Below are 26,405 nucleotides of genomic sequence, written 5' to 3'. Positions count from 1 at the left end.
CCCCTTGCCTAACTGGAGATAATTCTTTAAATATTCACAAGGAATTTTATCAAATTAAGTTGGATAAAGAACCTAATTGTCTTTCTTGCTTCACCTGAAAAATTATTTGAAAATTTAGGATTCAGGGTTGGGGATTTAGCTCAGTGGTAGAGCGCTTGCCTAGTAAGTACAAGGCCTGGGGTTCAATCCTCAGCACCAAAAAAAAAAAAAAGAAAAAAATTTAGGATTCAGTTATGCTAGGATTAGTGGTACATGTGTAAAATATTACATCAATGAAAGCAGGGGAATTGTGATTTCCAGGACAGCCTGTAATGAATAACAATTCTATCACACACACACACACACACACACACACACACACACACACACCCCAACCAACCAACAACAGCAACAACAAAACCCCCCAAAACACAGGCAGTGGATGTGGCTCAGTTGCTAGACACTTACCTAAGGGGTATATGTCAAGGGCCCTAGGTTGATCCCCAGCATCATCCCACTGAAAGCTTAGAACATGTTTTGGCTACTGTATTACTTCCAAATACATCTTCAATAAATCCTGATTTGGTTTATTATTTGAAACAGTCTCATGTAGCTAAGGTCAGCCTAAAGCTCACCTGTGAAGCCAAGGATGGCTTAGAATGCCTGATCCTACAGTCGCCACTTCTCAAATGTTAGGCTTACAGGCTATGTGTTGCTTTGGATGGAACCACAAGCCTGTACCCATGCCCACATGTTCCACATTTTAATAATTTAAATGCACTGTGAAAAAGAAATAGGGCACTTACTCCTTAAAAATTAGCTATCAGTAATTTGTATCCCTTCTCCCAAGACTATAGAAAGAAATGTTCCTAAAACTTATCATAGATCTTAAGGTTTCTTACTCTTCCTTTCAATTCCTGCCCTTAAGGAGTTTTAAAGAAATCATAAGAAACTAGATATAAGTAGTGCCTGCCATACTTCCCACACTAGGAGACTGAGGCAGGAGAATTACTACATGTTTGAGAGGCCAGCTTGGAGTAATGGAGAGTTTGAGACCAGCTTGGACTACATAGTGAGGCCCCAACTTAAAAAACAAAAACAAACAAACAAAAAAACACACATGCCAGGTGGTGGTGGCCCATGCCTTTAATCCCAGCACTTGGGAGGCAGATGGATCTCTGTGAGTTTGAGGCCAGCCTGATCCATGAAGTGAGTTCCAGGACAGCCACGGCTACACAGAGAAACCCTGTCTCAAAAAAACCAAAACAAAGGACCACAAACAAAAAAGAGTTCATGGCACCTTTATTATTTTGTGGGGGGGAGTGTTTTGTCTACATATGTATATGTGTACCGTGTATGTTCAGTGTCCTCAGAGGTCAGAAGAGGGAGTTGGATCCCCTGGGACTGGAGTTATAGATGGTTGTGAGCCACTATCTGGTTGCTGGGGATTGAACCCAGGTCCTCAGGAAGAATAGCCAGTGTTTTTAACCATTGGACCATCTCTCCAGCCCATGAGATTTTTGTTCAGTAGGTAAAATTAATTCAAAATGAACTCCAAACCTAGTTATCAGAGCTACAATTTTAAGATTCTTAGAAGAAAACAGAACAGAGTTTGGCAGTGATTAGTCATAAACTGAATAATCTGCTTTTTAGAGGATAATAGACTTCAATAGACATTTCTCCCAAGAAATAATAGAAAGATACAAAGGGCTAATAAGAATCCAGGTATGGGGGGTGGAAAGCTAGCTCAGCAGTTAAAAGCATTGGCTGCTGTTTCAGAGGATCCAGGTTCAGTTCCCAGCACCCATACCATTTGTAACTCCAGCTCTAGGGGTTATGATGCCCTCTTCTAAGGACACTATACTGCATTCACATGGTACACAGACATATATGCAGACAAAACACCCATGCACATAAAATTAAATTAAAATCTCAAGAAAAATACTACCTACGTTCATTTTTTTTAAGGGATCCAAATATGATGGTATATGCCTATAATTCCAGCATTATGGAGAGTGAGGCAAGTGTACTGTGAGTTCAAGGCCATCTCTGGCTACCAAAACCATAACCACTTTATACCCATAGACATGGCTAGTATCAAGAAAACAATAACAGGTATTGATGAGGCTGTAGAGAAATTGGAATTCTCATTGTTTGAGGCAATTTAAAGTGGCTCAGCCACTTTAGATAATAGCTTTATCACTTCTTGGCATGCATTGTGAAGCAGAGGCATGCAGATTTCTGTGAGTTCTAGGCCAGTATGGTCTACATAGGTTAGACAAGGTTATATAGTAAGACTTTTTCACCAAGGGGCAGAGGGCAGGGGATACTAAAACATACAAACAAAACTAATCTATAGCTTCATCACCTTAGATATATATTCAAGAGACCTGAAAGCATGGTGTGGACAAGATGGTTAGGTGGGTAAAGGTACTTATTGTGCAAGCCTAGCAACCTGGGTTTGATTCCCGGAAAACATGTTAACAGTGGAAGGAGGGAACAAAACCCACAAAGTTGCCCTCTGACCTCTACACGAGCACTGTAGCATACGTGCCCACCTACACAAATCATGCACACAATAATGAAAGCTTCTTAAAAGCATGTTGTGTACTCCTGCTCATAGGTGCTGACAGCAGTGTTATTCATAATATCCTAAAAGTGGAAACATCTCAAATCTGTCAACTCATGGCTAGATCAATACGCTGTATTCATATACTGTTATTTAGCCAGAAAGAGTCCTAGCAATGCTACACATCGGTGAACATTGAAAACAGCTCTAAGTGAAAGGAGCCATACACAAAGGACATTATATGATTAATTCATAAAAAGTGTTCAGAATAAGCAAATCCACAGAGATAGGAAATAGATTAGTGGATTCCAGGGCTTGGAAAAAATGTGTTGCAAATGTGATGTGCAGAATGTCTCCTTTTGGGGTGATGAACTGTCCTAGAATTAGGTAATAATGGTGGTACCTTATATATGGATATACTGAAAACTAGTGAGATGTACACTTTGAAAGTGAATTTTATGGTAAATTATAACCAAAAATTCATATGTATGTAAACATTTAAGTTGAAGGTATAATGAAATTTTAGACTTCTTAAATTTTAAATGCTTTCCACACTACTTCAAAAAATAGAAAGGAGGCTGGAGAGATGGTTCAGTAGTTAAAAATGCTTGCTGCTCTTGCAAAAACCACAGTTCAGTTTCTAGAACACTTGTTAGACAGCCTGCAACTCCAGTTCCAAGGGATCTATGCCCTCTTCTTGATTTCTCAGGCCCTCACATACATGCATACATACATACATACATAGATGCATGTACCACAAATAAACAAAAATAAATCTTTAATAAATTAGGAGAGAGCTGGGCAGTGGTGGTGCATGCCTTTAATCTCAGCACTCAGGAGGCAGAGGCAAGCAGAACAGCCAGAGCTGTTATAGACAGAAACCCTGTCTCAACACACCCCCCCCCCAAAAATTAGGGAATCCTTCCAATTTAATTTGTAAGACAAATATTATCCAGATAACCAGAGTATATGTGGGGGGGGGGGGCATGCTAGAGAGAGAATAGGAAGACAGATAGACAAGAGACAGGGAGGGAAGTGGAGGGCAAAATGTCAAATCAAGTCCTTAGAACATCCAGCAAAAACTGGGTGAGGGAAACCCCTTTTAATGCAGCCAGCTGGAGTTTCCAACAGAGGGAGTCCTGGGCAGAGCAGAGTATCTCCTCAGATGCGGCTTCCAAATAAAAGGACATGTGGCAGTAGATAGAAAGAGCATCATCAGGTCAGGCACATCCTGAAGACATCAGCTCATGACATCCTGAAGACACTGACTGAGGAAGTTGAGGGAGCATTCCTTCCATGGTTGAGCTTCCATTGGCTGGACTTCCAGCTTCTCTTTCCCACTGCAGATGCTCTTCTATCATGGGATAAACAGTAAAAACTTCTGTTAGAAGTGGCTTATGGCCTAGCTAATCTCAAGGGCTCTTTTACTGTTCTCTTCCCTGTCACAGAGTTATGGAAGTTAGCCTGCCTAGCTCAGATCTTGAAGGACAGTTGGAAACAAGCATGCTTGGGTCTGAAATAGGGGAGACCCCACCTCCCAGAACGAGCTGCTCAGTTGAGTTCCAACAACACATGACAATTTACCAGTATTGTACATTACTTGCCATCATCTCTTATGAACATTGATGCAAGGATCTTCAAAAATATATAGCTAAACTTAATGCAGCATATAAAAAAGAATTTACATGAGCAAGGGTGAACTTTCCTAGGAATGCAAAATTGATTTAACATGTGAATGTCAGTATAATGTACAAAGAATGTCTATAGCCAGCCAGTAAGAAGTCAGGTTTATATATCAAAGGGGTCTGTATCTTTTTTAAAAAAAATTATTATTTTTATGTACATGAATGTGTTGCCTGCATGTATATCTGTGTACCGTGTATGTGTGCCTAGTGCCTGCAGAGGCCAGAAGAGGGCATTGATTCCCCTGGAACTGGAGTTACAGATGCTTGTAAACCATCAAACCTGGGTCCTCTGGAAAAGCAACATGTGCTCTCAACCACTGAGCTATCTTTCCAGCCCAAGGGTCTTTATCTTTTAGGAAACATAATGAAGTATCTATGAGTGAAATTATGTAATACTTTGATATCAGCACTCAACAGCTCAGTGAAGTTAAGAAAAAGTCATGATGCCTGGGAGTTTAGGTTAAACAATATTGGCCATGTGTCATGATTATTAAGATTGGGTGATTGGTATGGGGTGTTCATTTATTTATGTATTTGCCTTTTATTGCAGTGCTGTGGATTGAACTTTTCACAATCTAGGCAGGTGCTCTGTTTTTACTTTTGTATGTTTGGGAAAATAAAATTGTTAGATTATTCAATAGTAACACAACATAGTTAATTGGTCCCAATTATTGATCCAGTTTCATATAATAGAGAAGTAACATTGTAAATTCAAGGCAGAGAGCTTAGCTGCCCAAATCAACAAAACCATGCCATTTCAGTGCCCTGGAATCCTGGGCAAATCAACTGACTTCCCACCATTTGCTTTTGCACAGTAGACCTGGGACCAGGGCGCCTGGGGTCATCGCACTGTCTAGAGCTTGATTGGGTGGTTGGATCCCCAGCACCGAAGAGAAAGTAAGAAAGAGCCTGTTGTATTACTTCATGGGGTTTTGTGAGGACTGAATGGCACTAGCCACCTTCTCCATCAGACATCCATTTCCCTTGAAAGAGTGCAGCGAGTGCTCAAAGTAAATGCAGCAGGAATGTTAATGACCTTGGAGGGACGAGATCAGGAGTGCTTGATTTGATGTGGGACTAGAGAGATGAGTTGCAGCATAAAATAAATGAAGTAGCATGGGATTTGCGGCACTGTTTGAAGTGGAGGAGGAAAATTCTTAGAGGTTGTGTGGGAGTTTGGCATTTCCTTTCGACTTCTGAACTCCCTGTTTATGTTTTCATTCCTTTGTCTCAGAGAGGCTACTGGTGGGAAATTTAGTTCTAAGACAAAAACTTTGATTTCAAATCTAAGGAAATCAACAGTGACAAAAGCATCTTTCCAAGCCCAGAGTGCTGGCTGACACCTGTAATCCCAGCATTGAGAAGCTAGTGGATCACAGGCCCAATGCTAGCCTGGGCTAGGTAGTGAGGCCACATCTCAAAACAGAACCAACAAGCAGAAATCCTCAATTTTTAATATTGCTATAGAAAATTTGGTAAATCACAGAACTGGAACTAAAAGATATTTAGCTAAAACAAGTGACTCAAGGAATTACCAAGTTTTAGTCTTTTCATAGAAAAAAACAAACCAAAAACAAAACCCTCATGTTCTTCATCCATGACTACTAACATGGTCTACCTAGGCCCTTCTACTTGTGCTCATAGTAAGCAGGCTGGTATAGGAATACAGCGTGTAGGATTGTAAATACCAATGAGCTAAGTACAGTTGGAGTTACAAAAGCAACAAAGAACTTCTTTATAAGAAGTCACTATGTTTATTAAATCTGAAACTTAGTTCTGCCTTTTTTTTTTTTTCCTTTTGGAGACAGGCTTTCCCTGTGTAGCCCTGACTGTCCTGAAACTCACTATGTAGACAAGGCTGGCCTTGAACTCAGAGATCCACCTGCCTCTGCCTCCTGAGTGCTAGAATTAAAGGCATGTGCCACCACTGCCCGGCTAATTCTGCTATTTTGAAAAAGTATTGGTGCATACATTGCAAAAATCAAAAGTACATAGCTATTTATATCTACTGAGATATCTTGCTCCTCTTGGTGTATTTGTCTTATCGCCTCTCTGCCCTAAGTCACCTTCACATATTTTTTATGCAGCCTTCCAGCTTTGCAAATGTAAGCAGAAATATATCTATCCTTCCCTCACTGTGGCCATCTCCAAAATCAAAACTAATATCCTCTAGTTTGTCTCACCCAGCAGTGTATTGTTCTCCTGTATAGAATGTAAGTCAGTGTTGTCTATAACAAAATAACCTAATTGGCTTATAAAAAGAAGAGGGGGTGGGAGGAAGTTCCACTCTGGTCAGTTATTCCAATTGCTTTGTTCTTGTGGTGAGGCAATGCATCATGACAGGAACATGTCATATAACAAAAATACTTTATGGGGTTGGGGATTTAGCTCAGTGGTAACGCAAGGCCCTCAGCTGGGGGGGGGGGTACACTTTACAAGACAGAGATTAAAAAGCTAAAGGAAAGGGCCAGGGCCCCAGAGCCACCTTCTAGAATATGCCCCCCGATGACTCAAAGACTTTTCACTTGGTTCTACAGTTTCTTAATGGCACAGACCATGTTCTGTAGATGTAATTCTGAACAGTCTTATTAAATAAGAAACACAGAGCCAAATGCAAAGTTAAAAGCCCAAGATGGTCAGAGCACTAGCAAATAGCTTTTAGCTTACCAGCCGCTGCTGTCCTTCCCCTCCAAAAGAGACCTACTTCCTGTGTGTCTTTTTATTGACTTTCTGTTCTGCCTCCTCATTGGTTGTAAACCCAACCACATGACTTCCTCATCACTTCCTGTCTATACAGACCTCTAGGTCTCTATGGTTGGTATTGAGATTAAAGGTATGTGTCTCCATGCTGGCTGTGTCCTTGAACACAGATTCTGCCTGTCATGTGATTGGGATTAAGGGCATGTGCTACCACTGCCAGACTTCTGCCAAAAGGCTTGCCATTAGCTCTGACCCCCAGGCAACTTCATTAGCATACAAATAAAATCACATTTCAGCACAAATAAAATATCACCATAATGTTCTCACACCTTTAATACATTGGAGGTACATTCAAGATCCAAATGATAAGATATGGTCCTGGGCCATACCAGTCTTTCATATATGGGTATGTAATCTATTACTATTGGAGATAACAAAGCAGTGATAGCCTTGTATATTTCATTTTATCCAATTGCAGTTATATCTGCAGGATTCCATCCTAGAAATGGAATAATTGTGGCGTGTTGGGTTGGCTGAATAGACTTGTGAGTTTGATAAAGTAAGGGAGCATCATGTTTCTTTAATAGTAAATCTGGTACTAGCATTTATAGTAGTAGTTGACTGCTGTGTGTCATGGACTCAGTAACTAGAATTAATACTCATCACTGTTTTGGTAGGGAGTAGATTTTTATTTTTAATTTTATATGAGTTTTGCTTGCATGTGTGTATATATACTTTGTATGTGCCTGGGGCCTGTGGAGGCCAGAAGAGGGATCAGATCCCTTGGACCTGGAGTTAGAGATGACTGTCAGCCATTTGGATGCTGGAAACCTAACCTGCATCCTCTGAAAGAACAGCAAGTGCTTTTAATAATTGAGCCATCTCTGCAGCCCCTTCCACCATTTTTGATTGGGTTATGCATCTAATTAAGTAGCACAAGAGTCTCCTGTTGACTGCCTGTGTGCCATTAGTGTGATATAATTATGTGATTGTGTAATGAAACTAGATAAACTTCGAAGACTAGGACTTGCATTCTTAGCCAAATGAGTTACAGATCTATTTACACACCAGGAAAGAATCTTTGCAGCTGCCGACAGCAGGGGGCAGTAAGAACTCTGTGCTGTGCTGTAGTGCAGCATAGAACCATGATGGACAGAGCCCAGATAAACCATGGCTTGTATCCAGCAGGCTGAGCGACAGTTTTAACTGTGTTCTAATGTTTGCACTGAGGAAATAGCACTTATTTGGTAAGTATGGCCAAAAAATTGGTTATTTTATAAAACACTGTGTCACGTTAGGAAAGGAACACTGAAATGTATTGTGTGTATCTGCTTAAGAGGTTCCATGGAAACCTAAGTATTTCACTCCTGAGAGAAGGAAACCTGGGAGGTATAGGGGGCTGTTTTGAGGGAACCTAAAGGGATCTCTGTATTCCAAGGAGCTTGAAACTTATGCCCTGGTAGCTAGATGCAGTAACTCATAGCTTGAATGGGAGGGAGCCAGACTTGCTGACTTGCACGATAGCCCTAGCCTCTCCGGATGCTGAGGGAGGAGGATCATTGGAGTATAGAAGTTCAAGGGCAGCTTGACAAATGTAGCCGTTCTTCCTTGGAGCTTATTAGAGGAATAACATCAAGGATAGACCGGTTAGTGGTCAGGTGTTTGTTAAAATACTTCACCTGTTTACTTTCTCATTTCAAATTTCTTTTGTGCCGGGGGGTCGTTGTGCCCTTGGTTATAAAACCAACTTCTCATCTGAAGTTGGCATTGTATTTCCTCAGTCCTCGCAGATATTATTCATTCATTGCTTAACAGTGGATATATTCTGAAAAACATATTATTAGGCTGTTTACTGCTGTGCAAACTTATAGAGTGTACTTCTACAAATCAAGATTACTATGACATTACTTAGATGATACAGTTGTACAGGACCAGCTGTAAATGTGCCATTGTTACGCAGCACAAAATTTATTTACACATGTATCCCAAATGAAGCTAGGGGGTTACTACATAGTGAGTTCTAGGCCCTATCTCAAAAAAAAAAAAAAAAAAAAAAAAGGACAATAATAATAATTACTAACCACTAATCAATTTGAAATAAGCTACTTAACATATGGTTTAACTACCTGCTTCTGATTCTTGAGTAGTGGGATTAAAAGTATGTGTCACCACACCTGGTTCTTTTTCTTTTTCTTTTTTTTTTTCAAGTTTTATTTGTTTTTGTTTTTATATGTGTGTTTTGCTTGCTTAAATGTATATGCACCACATATGTTTCTGGCGTCAGCAAAGGCCAGAAGAGGGGATTGGACCCCGAGATAGAGTTACAGGTAGTTGTCATCTACCTGATGGGCTGCTGGGAACTGAACCCTGAACCATTTCACTATCTCTCTAGCCCGGTAAACTTTATTTTTGATTGTGTTTATGTGGGTGTGTGTATAGGTGGATGCAAATGCCTGTGGAGTCCAGGAGAAGGTGCCAAATCCTATGGAGCTAGAGCTCCAGGTAGCTGTGAGCCACCTGGCCTGGGTACTAGGAACCAAACTTGGGTCCTCTGCATGAGTTGTGCACAAGCTTAACTTTGGAGGCATCTCTTCAGTTCCTGAGTTTAGTATTTGCAATAATTGATAGCTGTGGATATAGTACAGTTGTACACGTCCAAAGCTCTAGGTTTCATCCCTAGCACTGTAAAAACAAATAATTGCAAAACGCAAGTTTTTAATCATGAAACTTATTTTAAATCTCTTTGTAATTTTGTCTTATAATAGATACTCTTCATAGCAATCCTATAAACAGATCACTGAATTAGGTCAGGGCAAAACAATGCAAGAAAGTAATAAATGGTTTTCATAACTCCATAAGCAGCCAAGTTCCTGTAATTAGAAAAAGAGATGCTAAATTGGATGTGGCAGTACATACGTGTAACCTAGCACTTGGGAGGCTGAGGCTAGAAGGATCATGAGTTGGAGACCAGTGTCGGTCAACTACTAACGAGTTCAAAGCTAGCATGGGCTGCATGTTGTTCCCATGTTCCGTTTTCCCTGTCTTAGTTGGGGTTTCTCTTGCTATAATTAAAGCACCATGTGTTGGTTAAATCGGCGCTGCTCATGGCTGGTCATGCGGCCATGCCGACAGAGCAAGAGTACTGGAGTCACGAGCCATAAGTTGGTTAAAGCACTGATGGCTGGCCGGTGCTTGTGGCTGGCGGAGAGTGCTGGACAGAAGAGTCAGTACAACATAGTTAGATTTTAGAGCTTTATTGAGAGAGAAGTGGGGGAGAGGGAGAAAGGGAAAGAGAGACAGAGAGACTGCGCAGAGGAAAGAGAGTGGAAAGAGAAAAGGTGGGGACACAGAGGGCCCACCTGCCTTTTTAGGCTGGGCCGCGTCCTAGGCTGATGATGTAATTAAGGACAGAACCCTTACACCATGACCAAAAGTAACTTGGGAAGAAAAGGTTTATTTCAGCTTACAGCTTGTAGTCCACTGTCAAGGTTAAGTCGGCAAAAACTCAAACAGGGCAGGAACTGCAGCAGAGAAATGGAGGAGTGCTGCTTACTGGATTATTCCTCGTGGCTTTATCAGCCTGCTCACTTGCTTGCTGGTTTTAGTTGGTTTGGTGCCTTTTTTTTTTCCTGGTGGGTTTTTTTGTTTTGTTTTGTTTTTTTGTTTTTGAGATAGTCTCTCAATATAGTCTTGGCTGTCCTGGAAATCTCTGTGTAGAAAACCAGGCTGGCCTTGAATTCAGAGGTCCTCCTGAGTGCTGAGATTAAAGGCATGCACCACTATGCCCTAGCCTGCTTTCTTATACCACTCAAGACCACCTGCCCCAGGATGTCATCACCACCCACCACACACATTGTGGGCTGGGCCCTCCCATATCAATCATTAAACAAGAAAGTGCCGCCGTGCAGTGGTGGCACATACCTTTAGTCCCAGCACTCTGGAGGCAGAGGCTGGTGGATCTCTGTGAGTTCGAGGCCAGCCTGGTCTACAAAGTGAGTTCCAGGACAGCCAGGACTGTTACACAGAGAAACCTTGTCTCGAAAAACCTTTAAAAAAAAAAAAAAAGTGCCCTACAGACTTGCCTGTGGGCATTCTGATGAAGGCTTTTTATTCAGTTGTCCCTATTCCCAAATAAGTAGCTCTTGTCAAGTTGCCAAAAAAAGCAGACTTTTAAAAGAATAAAAGAAGGGCAGTGGGGAGATAATACTACACCATCTTGGGTCTGAGTGTTGCCTTCTTATCAGAGGCCTAATTTGAGGGTAGTTGGCACTTCGCTGTCTACCCTCATCCTTTAGTCCTGATCTCTTAGTCTTATTATCCATTTTCTTCCTTTTATAAAATAACAATTTAGAAGGCGGGCATGGGGGCTGGAGAGATGGCTCAGCAGTTAAGAGCACTGGCTACTCTTCTAGAGGACCCAGGTTCAATTCCCAGCACCCACATCGCAGCTCACAGCTGTCTGTAACTCCTGATCTAGGGGATCTGATACCCTCACACAGACATACATGTATATAAAACACCAATGTACATAAAATACAAATAAGTAAATTAAAAAAAGGTGGGCATGATGACACATGTTATCCCAACACTTGGGAGGCAGAGACAGGAAGATCATTGAGGATGTGAGGCCAGCAATCCACAGCATGACCATTTCCTCAGTTTTAAAATGTCTATTTAAAAGGCTTACTGTGCTCATTTGTATCTGAGTGTAGTATTGGCCGCTCACTAGGCATTGTGTTTGGCATGGACCATCCTAGTTGCCTTATTATAGTGAGAGTGATGACGTTTACAAAGTACTCAAAATTTGAAATTTCTGTGCATGAAACAAGTTAGCAAAGCACTTACGAAATTTTTTTTTGTCTTTCAAATCTCCCACACATGCAGCGCACCAGTAATGTTCGATCCACATTTTTCAAAGACTGTTTATATGAAGTATTTGATGACCTGGAGTCAAAGATGGAAGATTCTGGGAAACAGCTCCTTCAGTCTGTTCTCCATCTGATGGAAAATGGAGCCCTAGTATTAACTACAAATTTTGATAATCTCCTAGAACTATATGCAGCCGACCAGGGAAAACAGCTTGAATCCCTTGATCTTACTGATGAGAAAAAGGTAAAATGTTAACCAGTAGTCTTCTCTTAGGGTAGGTGGGTTTTGTCTTCCTCAGAAAAGCTGCCTTCTGGCCAGCACGTTAGTATTTATTTCTGTAGCAGAAGTGTATTAGTTACTTTTCATGTTGTTGTGACCAAAATATCCATCAGAAACAAGCTAAAGAGGAAGGGCGTGTTGCTCACTATTTCAGGAGCTTTAGGCCTCACGGTAAGAAGAGCACAGGGGAGGGGCTTTTTGTGGTGGTGAGAGCATGTGGTAGAGACTGTTTACATCATAGCATAACAAAGAGCAAGAGAGTGGACCAGAATCAGGACCAGGTTATAATCTTCATAAATCTCTCCCCAAGTGGTCTGTTTTACTGGCAAGGTCCCACCTCCCAAAATAGCATCATGAATTGGGGACCAGCACTGTGATGGTATGAGACTGTGATGGGTATCTCCAGCTCAGACTGTAACAATGAGAAAGAAAGCTGCTTTCCCTGATTGTATTTTGGGGGTTGGTTGTTTTTTTTTTTTTTTTTTTTTTTTTTTTTTTTTTTTTTTTTAGGTAAAATCAGTGTCCAATAAAATACAAAGGCTTTAAAGTTATGAGTATTGGCAGTTTTGCCCAATCATAAGGGTGAGATTAGTCATTTGAAGACTGGAGCAGTGATTCAGCAGGTTGGTTATCCAACCACACTTTGGGACTTTCCAGCCAGTAAGGCAAAAAAGAGAGAAATCCCAACTCAAATTTTTAAAAAGAAACATGGGAGTGAGCTGTGACGTGGTTCAGTGGGCACTTGACCATCAAGCCCAATGACCTCAGTTCAATTGCCAGGACCTACATGGTGGAAGGAGAGAACTGACTTTTGCAAGTTGTCCTCTGACCTCTACATGTGCACCATGGTACACTGCCCACCCCCACCCCACCCCAAACACACACACGCCACATAAATAAATAAATTTGAAAGATGTTGATGAAGAGATGATTCCTTTAAGGTCATTTGCCCTGCTCTGTGAGTTTGTCATTTTCATGTTTTTTTTTCCTCCTTGGAACCTGCCTTTGTGTCCAGGTTAGTTAGGGCCCAGCTGAATAGTCTAAAGAGATAAATGACTCCCCCAGTGCCGCAGGCCTGCCTCTGCTAGGGTAGTAGCTGGAATACTACTTTGGTTTTGCTGACCTGGGACTCAGATTGGGAATTGAGCCAGGTGTGGTGGTGTATTCCTGTAATCCCAGTACTTAGAATGCTGAGGTGAGAGGATTTTAAGTTGAAGGCCAGCCTGGGCTAAATAATGAGCAAAAGAGAGTGAAAATAAAATAAGCTGGGTATAGTGGTACATACCTTTAATACCAGCACTCAGGAGGCAGAAGCAGGTCAATCTCTGAGTTTTGAGGCCAGCCTCATCTACATAGAGTTTCAGGACAGCAAGGGCTTCACAGAGTGATCCCATGGCAGAGGGAGGGAGGGAGGGAGGAAGGATGGATGGGAGGATGATACCAGAGCCATCACCAGAGGAAACTGTCCTTAGTGTTCTGCAAATGGTGACAAATTCTAATTGCTGATAGTGACTTTCAAAGAGAAGTCACTAGATTTGCTGCCATCATTCCTGACAGTCATAACATACGAACTTGGGCACATCAGGTTTTCGAATTCTTGTCCTTATGATACCGTGAAGCTGGACAGGTATATCAGAAGTCTAATCCTCGGGCAGCCTCTTACACCTTGTGACTTTGAAGCAGGTGCTCGCTCGCCTTGCCATCCTGGTCGAGCTGTGTATGTATTGTGCAGGTCCTGGAGTGGGCTCAGGAGAAGCGGAAGCTAAGTGTGTTACACATCCATGGGGTCTATACCAATCCTAGTGGCATTGTCCTCCACCCAGCTGGATATCAGAACGTGCTCAGGAACACTGAAGTTATGGTAAGTGGTGCTGATCTAGCTGGTCTCTCGCTCCTGAAGATGTTTCTAAGCATATTCTAAGTATTATTAACAGGGGAGCATTTACTTCTCATTAATCAAGACAACTAGAAAGTCAGACCTGACTCCCTTGTCTCTTAGCCCTGGGTGTGCATGCCATCCTGGGAAGTGCAGAAATTTTCCTTCAGGTGTAAGGTCATAGGGCAGGTATTTACCTGTGCTTGGTGAACAGCCAGCAGAGGCACTACCTTGTTGGCATCACCTTCACATACCAAGAATATATTCATCTCCTCCTTCATCATTTGGTTTCTTAGTCAGCTTTTTAAGAAACAGTTACATTGGGGCATCAATTATTAAAAGACTGTCCATTTATTCACACTTGACTGTTTACTTGGAAAAATTGAAAAACAAATTGATTAGAATGACAAAATGAAGGTTTTCTTCTTTGGGTCTATTGATCAAGTTTTGGACTTGTTCACATATACATGTTTAAACTGGAAATGCTTCTTGGGTCTAGCTCAGTGCTAGAAGTTTTCAGGACAGGGTCACATGGAATCTTTACAGGACAGGGCCAGAGAAAGACCAGGAAATGTAATGCTTTCTCAAGTGTACGGGCCTTATCCTTCCCTGATATTTACTATAAGTATATCCATCATTGATACTGAAGCAAAATCATTTCTAATTTGTGTGTGTGTGCTATATGCACAGACACAAATTATATGGACACACACAGCAATGTCTTAAGTAGTCAGGTTTCTTTGACCATATCTAATGATAGAATTATGTTTTATGATGATGAGTTTGTAAGGCAAAAATCATTTGAGGGCTGACAAGATGGCCCAGTAGGTAAAAAGCACTTGCTCCACAACGTGAGGACCTTAGTTCTAGTGCTAGCACTGACATAAATGCCAAGGACAGTGCCATGTGTCTGTAATCCCAACATTTGAAAGGTGGAGGCGGGAGGAGACCCTCTGGGTCAGCTGTCTAGTTAAGACTAGCTGAATCTACAAGTTAGGGTTCAAAGAAGAGACCTGCCTCAATATATAAAATGGAGAGCAACAGAAGCCCAACATCAGCTTCTAGCCTCTACATATTACATGTAACATGCATGTACACATACTCATTCAAAAAATAAATAAAAATTTAAAATTGTCAGATTTTTCCAGAAAGTAGAAAGGGGTAAGATACATCAAAGCCCCATGGGTTGTATACTTAACCAAGAACATAACTCTAAAAAGTTAATCCTGCATGACAAGTAGACTAGTGCCAATGCGTGAAACTTTCAAAACAAAACAGAAGGACTAATGAAACAGCTCAGTGGGTTAAACCCTTGCTGTACAAGCCTTGCAGTCTGACTTCAATCCCTGAAACCCATCTAAAGATGGGACAGAGAAAGATGACTTGATGGTTGTCCTCTGATTTCCACATGCATTCTATGGCATGCACACTCATGTACATACATCATATCCACAAAATAATATATATTTTTTTAAAGAAATGAGAACCTTCAGAAGAATGTCAGTTAAGAAGTACAATTTTAGATTAAGCATCACATTATAATAATAACTAGGAAATCAGATCTTGTAATGTCTTTCCCTCTTAAATCTTCCTCAGTGGGTCATTGCAGTTCACTAACTGTAGAAGTTATGGTCTATTGACTTTTTTGCTTCAGCTGTATTATGTCTTATGTCTGTCTTCTGTGTCACTAATATGTTGTTTTCTTTTCCTTGAAGAGAGAGATTCAGAAACTCTATGAAAACAAGTCATTTCTTTTCTTGGGTTGTGGCTGGACGGTGGATGACACCACTTTCCAGGCCCTGTTCCTAGAGGCTGTCAAGCACAAATCTGACCTAGAACATTTCATGCTGGTTCGAAGAGGAGATGTAGATGAGTTCAAGAAGCTTCGAGAAAACATGCTGGATAAGGGGATTAAGGTCATCTCCTATGGAAATGACTATGCTGATCTTCCGGAATATTTCAAGCGACTGACATGTGAGATCTCCACAAGAGGTAAGGGAAGGTCAAAGAGCAGCAACCCTTTGGCTTTTTGTGTGTGAGATGAATAAAATCGCTACCAAGATAGGGAATGTGTAGTGTCTGACCAGTTTGGGAAGAGGAGAAAGTGTCTTCAGGTCACATCAAAGTGCCATTTTCATAATGGGGAAATAATCGAAATATATACCCTTGCAAGTCATCATATACATAGAGTAAGAAAAACATGTAAAGATTCTTAGCTTCAGGCCAGCTTTCCTCAACAGGAAAAAGCACTAGCCACTCAAGCCTGACTACCTGACTCAGTCTCTTAACTTACTGTGGAAAGGAACCTACTCCTGAAAATGGTCCTTTGACCTCCACATATGTACTGTGGCACATGCATGCCATACACAAGTATCACACATACATATAATACAAAATCTTTGAGGAGCTGGAGAGATAGCTTAAGAGCACTTGCTCTTGTTCCAGAGGACCCAAGTTCAGTCAATGCCAGCAAAACCATGTTAGGAAGCTCACAACTTCCTGTAACTCCAGTTCTAGGAGATCTAACCCCCTCTCCTAGTCTCCATGGGCACACACACAAAATCCTAAAGAAAAAACCATTTTTGAAGATGCTTAGTTCAAGTGAGATGCAATTGAAATTCAGGTTTCATAATGGAGATAACTCACTGTTGAAACTTGGCTAAGTTTATGAGGAAATTTCTTTTATGTATATATCAAAAATTTCAGGACCCTTTTTTTTTTTTTTCATAAATTCTACTGATATTATTTATCCTGTAAGAAAGTTTCCCTAAAGAAATGTGATTGCACACACTGTCGAATTAAAGATGAAAGTGTGAGGAACCATGGTGGCACCCACCTATCATCTCTGCACTCAAAAGGCTGGAGGATCAAAAGGTCAAGGCCAGCCTGGGTAACATAGCAAGAGCCCAGCTTGAGGTGGGGAAACCTGTGGGACTTGGGGGAGGAATAAGGCCAGGATATGGTCATTCACTCACCCACCCAATTCTGAAGGAATTCTCTTGCTGTTTGTTACAGATTGTTGTTAAAGAACCTGGGTTTATTGGTTAGTTGATTTTTTTTTTTTTTTTAAATTTTGGGTGTTTTTGTCTTGTTTTTAGTTTTGTTTGAGACAAGAACTTGCTATGTAGACTAGACTGACATCAAACTCAGAGACCTACCTGCCTCTGTCCCCTCAATGCTTGCCTTGAAGTCACTATGTAGTCCAGGTTGGCCTCAAACTCTGAATCCTCCTGTCTCAACTTCACAACTATACACACACCCACTATGCCTACCCTGCTTCAAATATTTGTGTGTGTGTATGTTTGGTTTTGTTTTGTTTTTTACTTTATGTTCACTTGTTTTTGCCTGCATGTGTGTCTGTGTGAGGGTATCAAGCTCTGGAACTGGAGTTACAGATAGTTGTAACTTTTTAATGAGTATTTCTGATACTAATTTGAATGTATCTTAGATAACATGTTAAAATACAGGTAATCTAGTATATGTCCCAAATCTAATTGCAGGTAGAATTCTAATTTGAGTTCTGTCATGGCAGTGCTTGGTAGGCTGAAGCAGGTCTGTTGAGAGTTCTGGGCTAAAGTAGGAGACTTGTCTTTTATTTAAAACGCTGTTACTATAACTGAACACCAAAGGCTTCATGTACTCTTCCCCTCTCTCTCCATTGGCTTAGAAAACACTTAGAAAGGCAAAGCTTTGAACTCGTCTCTTTTGTGAAATGCGCTGCATCTTTTTCTTGAGGACAGTTTTTCTGGTATCCCTCAGTGTGACAAACCTTTAGGCTGTTTGCAACATCGGGTTGAATTTTTCTCTTTCTTGTGCTCTGGTTATATAAACTGGAGACACACACTCAAGCTCTACACAGTTAATTTGGTCTATACTGGATCCTCTACCAGGAAAAAGTGGTGTGTAAAACTACAATCTGAACAACCGTCCCTTCTGTTGCACTCAATTTTATGTTAACATCCTGAATATTGTAGAGTGGAACAGATAGATACTAGCTGCCAGGCTCTCTAGAGTACCTTTCCATTTACCAGTCAAGAAGCCATTCTGTTTGTTTTTAATTTGTTTTGTTTTTTGAAGACAGGATTTCTCTTTGTAGCCCTAGCTGTCCTCAAACTCAGAGATGGGCCTGCCTCTTTCTTCCAAGTGCTGGGATTAAAGGCATGCACCACCACCGCCTGGTCTGTTTATTTTTAAATCAAGGGTTTTCCATATGATCATGGGGCTCACCACTGAAATTGTCTGTCAGGTAACTTCCAGTCTCCCAGAGCAGTTTTTCTTCACTTTGTATGGAATCAAGCCTGTCTTCCATCTACTGTGCTTTAAGTCTCAGTAGGTACATGCTGCTGAGAAGTCATCAAGGGGAACAGCAGAGTGTAAAGCATTACTATACCAGCAAATATTTTAGTACAGTGTTATTCAGCTACTTAACTGGTAACTGATTTAACCAGTAACCAATTTAACCAAACTGAATTCTGATTTAACCAATACATTTCTTCATAGTTTTAAACAAAGCTTAGTCTTGGACACCTTAAAAATAAAAATAAATAAAATCAGAGGTTTCACTTTATGCTCTGTATTTGCCTGAAAGTAGCTGTGCAGTCCAGGCTGGCCTTGAACTAATGATCCCTCACCCTCCTAAAGTCTACATCACCATGCCCTTTGTATTTATTAGTACATACATACTGACACATGAAATATAGTGAGACTGAGGTACAAAATTTTTAATTCAAATTAGCTGCATGTGTGTACTTGCTGGGAATAGAGTAAGCAGCCATATTTTGTCTATGTAAAATGTTCTGTGGGCTGGAGACACAGCTCAATTGGGTAAGAGCTTTGACTACTCCAGAGGACCTGGGTTCAACTCCCAGCACCCATATGATGGTTCACAACCATCTGTAACTCCAGTTCTAAGGGTTCTGACACCTTCTTCTGACCTCCTCAGGCACCATCTATGCACGTGGTGCAGAAACATATATGCAGGGAAAATATGTAATCTAAAAAATTAAAATAAAAATAATTGTTTACAAGCAGTGTTGCAAAGTCTTTCAAAGTAATGCACAGCTAGAATTCTAACTACCAGGGAGGCCAGAGCTTAGAAAATCTGGAGCTGTAATCCTAATGTGGTAACAGGAGATCCATTCAGACAAAAACCAATCTTAGTGCAGTAAGGAACCCACTGCTTCTGTATTGATAGTCTGAAGGTTACTCTTCCTTATCTTATGTCATTCCTAAATGTCATCTTTAGTTATACCTGTGCCCTTAGCTCCCCTTAGTTTTCATTTTTGCCATTAATAGTTTTAGTTTTCCCAGAAACAGCCAAGATGGCTGTGGGTAATGGCATTTGCTGCCAAGTTTGACAACCTGAGTTTCTTGAAATCCACACAGTGAAGAGAACAAACACACAAAGAGCACACAACACACAAAATAAAAATGTAAAAAAAGTTTCTGCTTCTTCACCTAATGCCTCTACCAATGTTCTTCTGTTTTTAGCAGGGATGGCAAGAGAAGGCCAGCTTAATGGCTCATCTGCAGCACACGGTGAAATGAGAGGTATACTACTTCCTATTCAATCTGTCAGCAGAAAAATTTCCTAGAACTTTTAGATTGTGGAGAATCAAAATTTGCCTTTCCTACCTGTTTGAGATTCTCTGAATCTGCTTTCTGAAAACTGAAGACTGATTTAAGCAAGCATCTGTAGCTTTAGATGTATAGACTTGCTTTGTAGGACTTCATTCTCTTCTTTTTGTTTCCCTATAGGCTGTAGTACATGAGCAAGCTGGAGAAATCACCATTAGACCACACTGTGGGGCCTTCCTGTGGATGTGTTAAACATGCAAACATACAAGAACTCAGCACCGCTCCCAGGAAGTACCAATACCCAGAAGTTGAAGCTCGGGCAGAATAGGGGCGGCAGTGTTGCACCTTCCCTTCATGCTGGCTGTTTCTTGATACTCTGCTGCCTGGTCCAATTTAATACCCAATGACATCAGGACCCAATGTAGCCCCTACCTACCCCAAGGCTGGACATGCTTGTCTACACAGCAGACCAATGTGCTGGCTCCCAACTATGGCTGCAGCTCTGCAGGACTTGGGGAGCAAGAAGTCATGGAGTCAGTGGGCTCTTGTTGCAGTTTTGTACTCTACTTGGTTTTTTCAATTGAGCTTATGGCTTTTTTAAAACATGACTTGAAGCTCTAGTTTTCTAGATCTTTTACAGTGTACAGTATTTTACATAACTGAGCTGTATTAAAAGCCTGTTCATTTACTTGCCAGGGCCCTGGCTCTACTTCAAAGAGTTAACTGTCAAACTTGAAACATGCAATCTATTTTCATCTTAGGCAAAGAGGTCTTTCTTAGGGCAAGCACTTGTCCAATTCTTCAGAGTACTGTCCGTTCCTATCATGCCCTTCTTGCCAAAAAGAAGCCCAAGAACTATAGCTAGTATGAGTTAGCACTTTAGTTTTAAATCCTATATAAAATAATATAGACCTAAGAGGCAATTTCTTTATGAAATTTATTTTCTTATATAAATTATGTATTTCTCTGGGCAGACAGCCTTCACCTTATTGCACTAGTAGCACATCTGTAATACCAAACTACAGGACAAGTCTTAACAAGAGGTTTGTGTTCTTCAACGTAGCACTTGTCTACCAGGCACTGTAGAAGAGGATGAGGAAAAGCCAGGACCTGTTCAGTAGGCCAAGGGTTGAGTAGGGTGGGGTATAGGACAACGATAACCCTTCTGACAACTGCTTTTCTCCCAGGAAGGTAAACATGCAAAGCTTACATCAGGATTCTGGGAGCAGGGACAAGTTGGAAGGCAACTCGGCTCCCTTTGTTTCTGAGAAGTGGGCACTCACCTTTCACTCATTTGTAACAAGGCCTAACTGATGCTTTGGGACAACAATCAGGTATAGAGTTCATCATCAGATTTAGAATTAGCAGCAATTAAGAATGGACCACCATCACTGCCACAGTGAAGTGGCTGTTACCCTGGCACCAGGGACCCAAAAGCTATATTCTAGAGAGAGGTGCCATTAAGACCCAGAGCTGGCTCTGGAAGTAACCCAATAGAGCTGGGACTTCAAACTGCTCCTTATCTCAGATGGCTCTGTGATCACACTAGTTAGCAATACTCCAGGTGTTGGGTTTTCCAACCATTGGTCAAAGCTATGATACTGAATCTGTAGGCAGAGTGAAGGAGATGCCTGAGTAGCAAGAGGGAGGCTTGTGGTGATAAGGGTCATCGGGCAGTGATTGTAACATGATTAGGCCCTCCTTGCAGGAGGTAGGGCTGAACATGGAGTAGGGTTAGAGCTGCAAGTCTCCAAAGCTCCCCTCACTCTGCCTTTGTACTACACTGAAAACAAGGTGCTCACATACTCTAAAGCACATTCTTGATAGAGGAATGGGGACTTGGGGTAAGCGGCGATTTGGTATTAGGCAAGAGCCACATTAAGCCTTCATGAGGGCAGCCACCACAGCCTTGGCGTTGAGACTGCGTAGGTCACAGTAGGTCTGGCCAGTGCCCACAAAGACGATGGGTTTGCTTGTAATGTATGTCATAGAAATAGCAGCTCCCACCTGAAGAAGAAAAAGAGGATGGCCAATCAACTCAAGCCCTGTTTACACTAAATGCCTCATCTTTTTTTTTTTTGTAAAGAAGCCCATTTCTCCTTCCAGTCTCATCCAGTGTCAACCACCTTTACCTTGTCATCAATGGTGTCAAATTTGGTAAGAACAATACCATCAATGAGCCGAGGTGTTTGAGCCATAGAATGGTCAGCCAAAGCTCTGTTGAACTTGACCTGAAAAGAGGAAAAGTAACATAAGAACCCATCTAATTTGCCAAAGTTTAAGTTATGAAGGGAACTAGGCCCAAGCCCCTCACCAGCTGATCCACGGCTTCATTGCCTACTAAGGCCTCCCCCACAAACAGCACCAAGTCAGGTGTATTGACAGTAATGAGTTTGGCCAAGGCAGTCATCAGGGGGGCATTGTCTTGCATGCGGCCAGCTGTATCCACCAGCACCACATCAAATCCTTGGTTACGTGCTAGAGAGAGAAAAACAATCAACTCCAAGCACACAACTGTCACTCATACTCACAGCCAACTTGTAAAGATTTCCTATTCTGGCTATGTGAAAAGCCACTCAACTGTCACTGCCAGCTTCTTGAGATGTCCCAATCTAGCTATTTGAAAATCCTATCCTGTTTACTTACTCAGACTCTGGATTTAGTTACAAAGTAATGTAATAAAAAACCTGTCCTATTCTTGGCCACCACCAAAACCGTTCAGGGAAAGGATATAAGTAGGATAAAGGTGACCACATTCAGGTCTGTAGTTAAGATACACTAGCTTTTTTTCCCTTCAATTATACACATTACCACCCAAAAACATCACCCACACAAGTAACTTACCCTGACTTCTCTGGTAACCTTGTGGTAAAAGTTTATAGTAGCCTAAGTCTGCAAATTCTCAGGGAATACAAAAAAGACACTATAAGACTCCCTGGTCCCCCCACACTGTACCAAAAGCAATGGCTTCCATGGCAATGCCAGCAGCATCCTTGCCATAGCCTTTTTCAAACAACTGCACCATCGTACGACCACCATGCTTCTCAGGGGGATGCAGGGCAGTCAGACGCCGGGTGTGTGTACGAAGCTGCTCAACAGCCCCAGCCCGAAATGTATCACAGGCAGCAATGAGGACACTGAAGCCATTCTCTAAGAGCCAGAAGGAAATCTGCAAAATAGTTAAGAATACTGTCACATAGAGCCAAGGCTCTAAAGCACAGGGTGAAAAAGTAAAAGCAGCAGGCTGGGGAGCTGAACTGACCTTGGCAAGATTAGTAGACTTCCCCACTCCATTAACACCACAGAAGGTGACAACATAAGGGCGCTGGCGACGTTGGGCATCCATGATATCCCGAAGCATGTCTACTCGACGCTGCGGCTGCAGAATCTGTACCAGAGACTCCTGTAGAGCTTGCTTGACTGTGGAAGTCACGGCTTAAAAGGGAGATGAAGGGATTCAGTCAGAAAACCAAGTATCATACTTGATATCCAACATCTTTCTGATCTAATAGATTTAAGACCATGTAGTTTTTTCCACAAATTCAGATCATACTGTTCTAAGTACTGTATTAGTTCATTTAACTGACCTATTAAGTTCTAAAGGCTGTTACGGCGATTTAGAAATGAATGTGTTTGCCAAAAGGTACATACCCAAGAGGTCTGACTATCACCTCTGAAATGCATGTGCACTTTATGACGTGTGTAGATACTTACTGCTGAATGTCCCCATTACTTTCCCTTCCAGCTTGTTGGCGACAGATTCACAGAGCTGGACAGCAATATCTGCAGCCACGTTCTTAGCTGAGAAAAGAGGGACAACTATGAGTTGTGTGTTAGCAATCATCAACTCTCAGAGTACAGCTTAGAAAATGGTTCTACCCATAATCAACTCTATGCCACATAAGTCAGCCCAGTCCTCCAAACTCACCAATGAGATGATCACGCATCTTGTCTAGCACAGACTCCATGTCTTCACGACTTAAGCTCTTGGAACCCACAAGGCCCTTCAGCATCCCAAACATGCCACCCAGAGTTCCCTTGGTAGCACTACAAACACAGAAGGTCAGAAACGTGCATAAGGCCAGCAGACAGGAAGTATGGCTCATCAATACTGCAGCCATCCAGCCCACCTCCCACGTGAAATCCTTCTACCTAGGTTTGGTGTTTTGAGTGGCCCCTTCATCATCTGAGCTGCTGCAATCCAGATCTTGAAGCTGCCCCCCAGGCCCAGTTCCTCGAATCTGGAGGACATGGGCAAAGGAAGGAGATGGGATCAGGAACACTAACAGCTGAGGGAAAAATCCCATACCCTGTCAACACTGCCTGAGACCTTGAAGAAACTCCAAATACAGTTCATTCCTCTCAAATCCAGGTATACCTTCCAACTCTTTCTTTCTGGTTAACAGTGTCCTTTGCTCTGATCATTATGCTTCTTACCAAGTTGATATCTTCAGACAGGGCAGCCTCTGGGGTTCCATTGGTGGTGGGAGCACTGTAATCCAAGACTTCCTTGTTAGCACAGCCACCTAGTTCCCAAACCCGAGGTGCTTTCTTGCCCTTCTCCTTTGGAATATCTGACTTTGTAGACTTGCTGCAAAGGACCATGTGAGAAAGAGTTATGGTAGAAAAGCAGAAAAGAACATAAGACAAGGCAGTTCCCTCACCTCTGACACAGCTGGGTAAGTCACCAGAGAGACTGACTAACCGACTGCTCACCTGGATTTGTCCAGACCCTTCCCATGCTTCTGAATGAACTCCTCTCTCTTCCTGCGTATCAGCTCCTCTTTGGAAAGTTCTCCATTCTCAGGTCCCACTGGGAGACCTGACTTTTCTGCAGGGGCTGTTTTGCTGGTAGCCAAAGGGCCATCAGAACCTGTTAAGAGAAACCTCACTGGAGAGAAAAAAACCAAAGCCCCAAACACCCAGATACTGACAATCCTTCTAGATCCTTAAGAGCAAACTTGGACCAAACACCTTGGTGACCACAAGGCCACAAGGGGATGACAGAGTGGTGAGCATTTACACTGAGGGAGGCAGACAGTTACAAAAGGAACACTGCAGCCCTTGAGCACCACCCTAACCTCCATGGCCTAGCATGTTCATGCTCAAACACACCTTCCTTTTTGGCCCCCTTTTTTTTGTTGTTTTTTGCTTTTTCCTTGGTCTTTTCCCCCCGTGTTTCAATCATAGACCTCACAGGTTTCTTAGCTTTTTCAGAATCTTCAAATTTCTTCATGGTGGTGGGAGCACGGATCTTACTGCTCTCCTCTGCTTCACTAAAGAGAAAAGAGAATGGTTGGTCTTTCTACCCACATAAGGGGGAGGAAAAAAAAAACTGACTCCAGAAAAAGGTCTCATATACTAAAGGGACAATCAGAGATGAGCTACAAAATGTGACTACTGTGAACCCGTAAGTTAATATTGTTGAGCCACCTGCAGGCAGGGCACTTAACAAACCACGAACACTGAAAGTTGGGAAGCCTCTCACCGAAGAAGCCGCAGGAAGTCATTCTGGAAATCAAAAGTGCCATTCAATAGACTTAAAGCACTTTGTTGTTGGATCTCTGTGCGGTATTTATCCCGAAACAGCCGATGTACATCGTCTATCAATTTGTCTACATAGGTCAGTGTGAGGATCTTCTGAAAGCCAACCTGTTTATGGAAGGAAAGAGGGCCAACAGATCTCCTTACATGTCAGCCCAGAATGGAAGGAGGCCAACTCAACCCAGGCCTCCAGAGATAGGTTTCCTATCCTGAGAGGTAGCCAAGCTTCCCACCTTGCCCAGAAGTTGCTTTCTTTCTCCCCTCCACATTCCAAATTTTCTTTTAATCTATTTATCACATACACAATACAGTTAATTGGGTTCAATGGGGATTCTGTTGAGAACATAATTTGTCTTTCTAGCACACCCTCCACTTACCACAAACACCAGCTCAAACTGGTTGTCCAGTTTATACTTGAGTGTGAGGGCCTCATGAGTGAAAGAGTTGTTACCTCCCCGTTCCTGGAAAAAGAGTGTTTCAGTGTTCAGGCTATCCATAACAAAACCAGGCTTTGAACGACGTTTGGGCAATAACCAGGAATAATCCTGGCCTCAGCAAGGGAGTACTGAGACAATTTCTCTCTAGCCTCCCACCACGGAGAGAGACACCAAGTTGAGGAAAAGGGTAAAACTGGGAGAGAAGACACGTGGGAGCCAGAAGATAAACAATCATACACAAACAAGCAGATCGATATTCTAGCAGCTGTGAGCCATTTAATGTTCCTAAAAGGTGTTCTCTCATCCAGTCTCACCCAGCCTCAAAACAACAGAAAACCAAGCTGCCCCAGTTGGATGGAGAGAGTAATAAAGTCCCATCAGAAGCCGGAATACGGATACAGCCCCAGATATGGGAGGTGTGGGGGGGCGTCGTAAAGTTTCGGGATACTGTGATGCCAGGCAAGGAAGTCGAGTCTAGGTGGCCAGTAAGTGGTCAGTTTAAGGAGGGCAGGGCGGAAGGCGCAGGACGATTACTGGAAGGGGGAACTAAAGATTGGATCTGAGGGACAGCCCAGAGTTTTGCCCAGCGGGGGTGGTACCTGCAGCAGTACGGAACGAATCAACGCGTTCACGGGCCCAGTGCACGAGTCGCTCACGCCCTGGAAACACCAGAGCACAAGCCCGCCCTTCGAGAAGATGGTGAAGAAGTCGAGCATGACGGAAGCGGGAGAAGACTTGGGGCCGAAGACGGCGCCGGGAACTCGGGCCGCGTCCGCCGCCGCTTCCTGCTGCGCCAAGCGCGGGACACGTCACACCAGCAGTCCCCGGAAACCGGCTCAGCCGCACTTCCGCTACGAGCCGCCGGGGTCCCGCCCCCTCCCCGCCCAGGG

The 26,405-nt window shown here is 42.4% G+C and overlaps 2 protein-coding genes across 3 annotated transcripts in view; one reads left to right on the top strand and one right to left on the bottom strand.

The window, feature by feature from the left end:
• The window catches only part of Fam118b (family with sequence similarity 118 member B), a 50,927-nt gene extending 30,705 nt beyond the window's left edge, over positions 1 to 20,222 (top strand). Inside the window, exons 4-8 of one of the 2 annotated variants that reach the window (XM_036192444.1) lie at positions 11,818 to 12,045; positions 13,814 to 13,942; positions 15,673 to 15,949; positions 19,451 to 19,507; positions 19,715 to 20,222. In XM_036192444.1, the coding sequence (XP_036048337.1) occupies positions 11,818 to 12,045; positions 13,814 to 13,942; positions 15,673 to 15,949; positions 19,451 to 19,507; positions 19,715 to 19,728 (705 nt within the window). In that variant the 3' untranslated portion in view covers positions 19,729 to 20,222. Of the gene's footprint in view, positions 1 to 11,817; positions 12,046 to 13,813; positions 13,943 to 15,672; positions 15,950 to 19,447; positions 19,508 to 19,714 lie in introns of both variants that reach the window. The other variant, XM_036192443.1, reaches the window with a different exon arrangement.
• Positions 20,223 to 20,453: 231 nt separating this feature from the next.
• Positions 20,454 to 26,363, bottom strand: Srpra (SRP receptor subunit alpha). The gene is made up of 14 exons (XM_036192442.1): positions 26,115 to 26,363; positions 25,456 to 25,539; positions 25,023 to 25,186; positions 24,650 to 24,810; positions 24,251 to 24,407; positions 23,972 to 24,125; positions 23,687 to 23,775; positions 23,463 to 23,581; positions 23,249 to 23,335; positions 22,797 to 22,969; positions 22,490 to 22,703; positions 21,849 to 22,012; positions 21,667 to 21,765; positions 20,454 to 21,541 (listed from the first exon to the last, which is right to left on the bottom strand). The coding sequence occupies exons 1-14, from the start codon at positions 26,229 to 26,231 to the stop codon at positions 21,413 to 21,415; spliced, it is 1,911 nt and encodes a 636-aa protein (XP_036048335.1). The 5' UTR covers positions 26,232 to 26,363; the 3' UTR covers positions 20,454 to 21,412.
• Between the last annotated feature and the right edge of the window lie 42 nt (positions 26,364 to 26,405).

This window comes from Onychomys torridus, chromosome 7 (genome assembly GCF_903995425.1).
Source record: "Onychomys torridus chromosome 7, mOncTor1.1, whole genome shotgun sequence".
Classification (NCBI taxonomy): domain Eukaryota; kingdom Metazoa; phylum Chordata; class Mammalia; order Rodentia; family Cricetidae; genus Onychomys; species Onychomys torridus.
This window is presented reverse-complemented; position numbering and strand designations above follow the sequence as displayed.

Coding starts and splice junctions, on each gene's coding strand:
- Srpra (XM_036192442.1), bottom strand. CDS start 26,231: ATGCTCGACTTCTTCACCATCTTCTCGAAGGGCGGGCTTGTGCTCTGG. Junction 25,540..26,114: donor TTCGTTCCGTACTGCTGCAG/GTACCACCCCCG, acceptor CTCTTTTTCCAG/GAACGGGGAGGTAACAACTC. Junction 24,811..25,022: donor GACTTCCTGCGGCTTCTTCG/GTGAGAGGCTTC, acceptor TTTTCTCTTTAG/TGAAGCAGAGGAGAGCAGTA.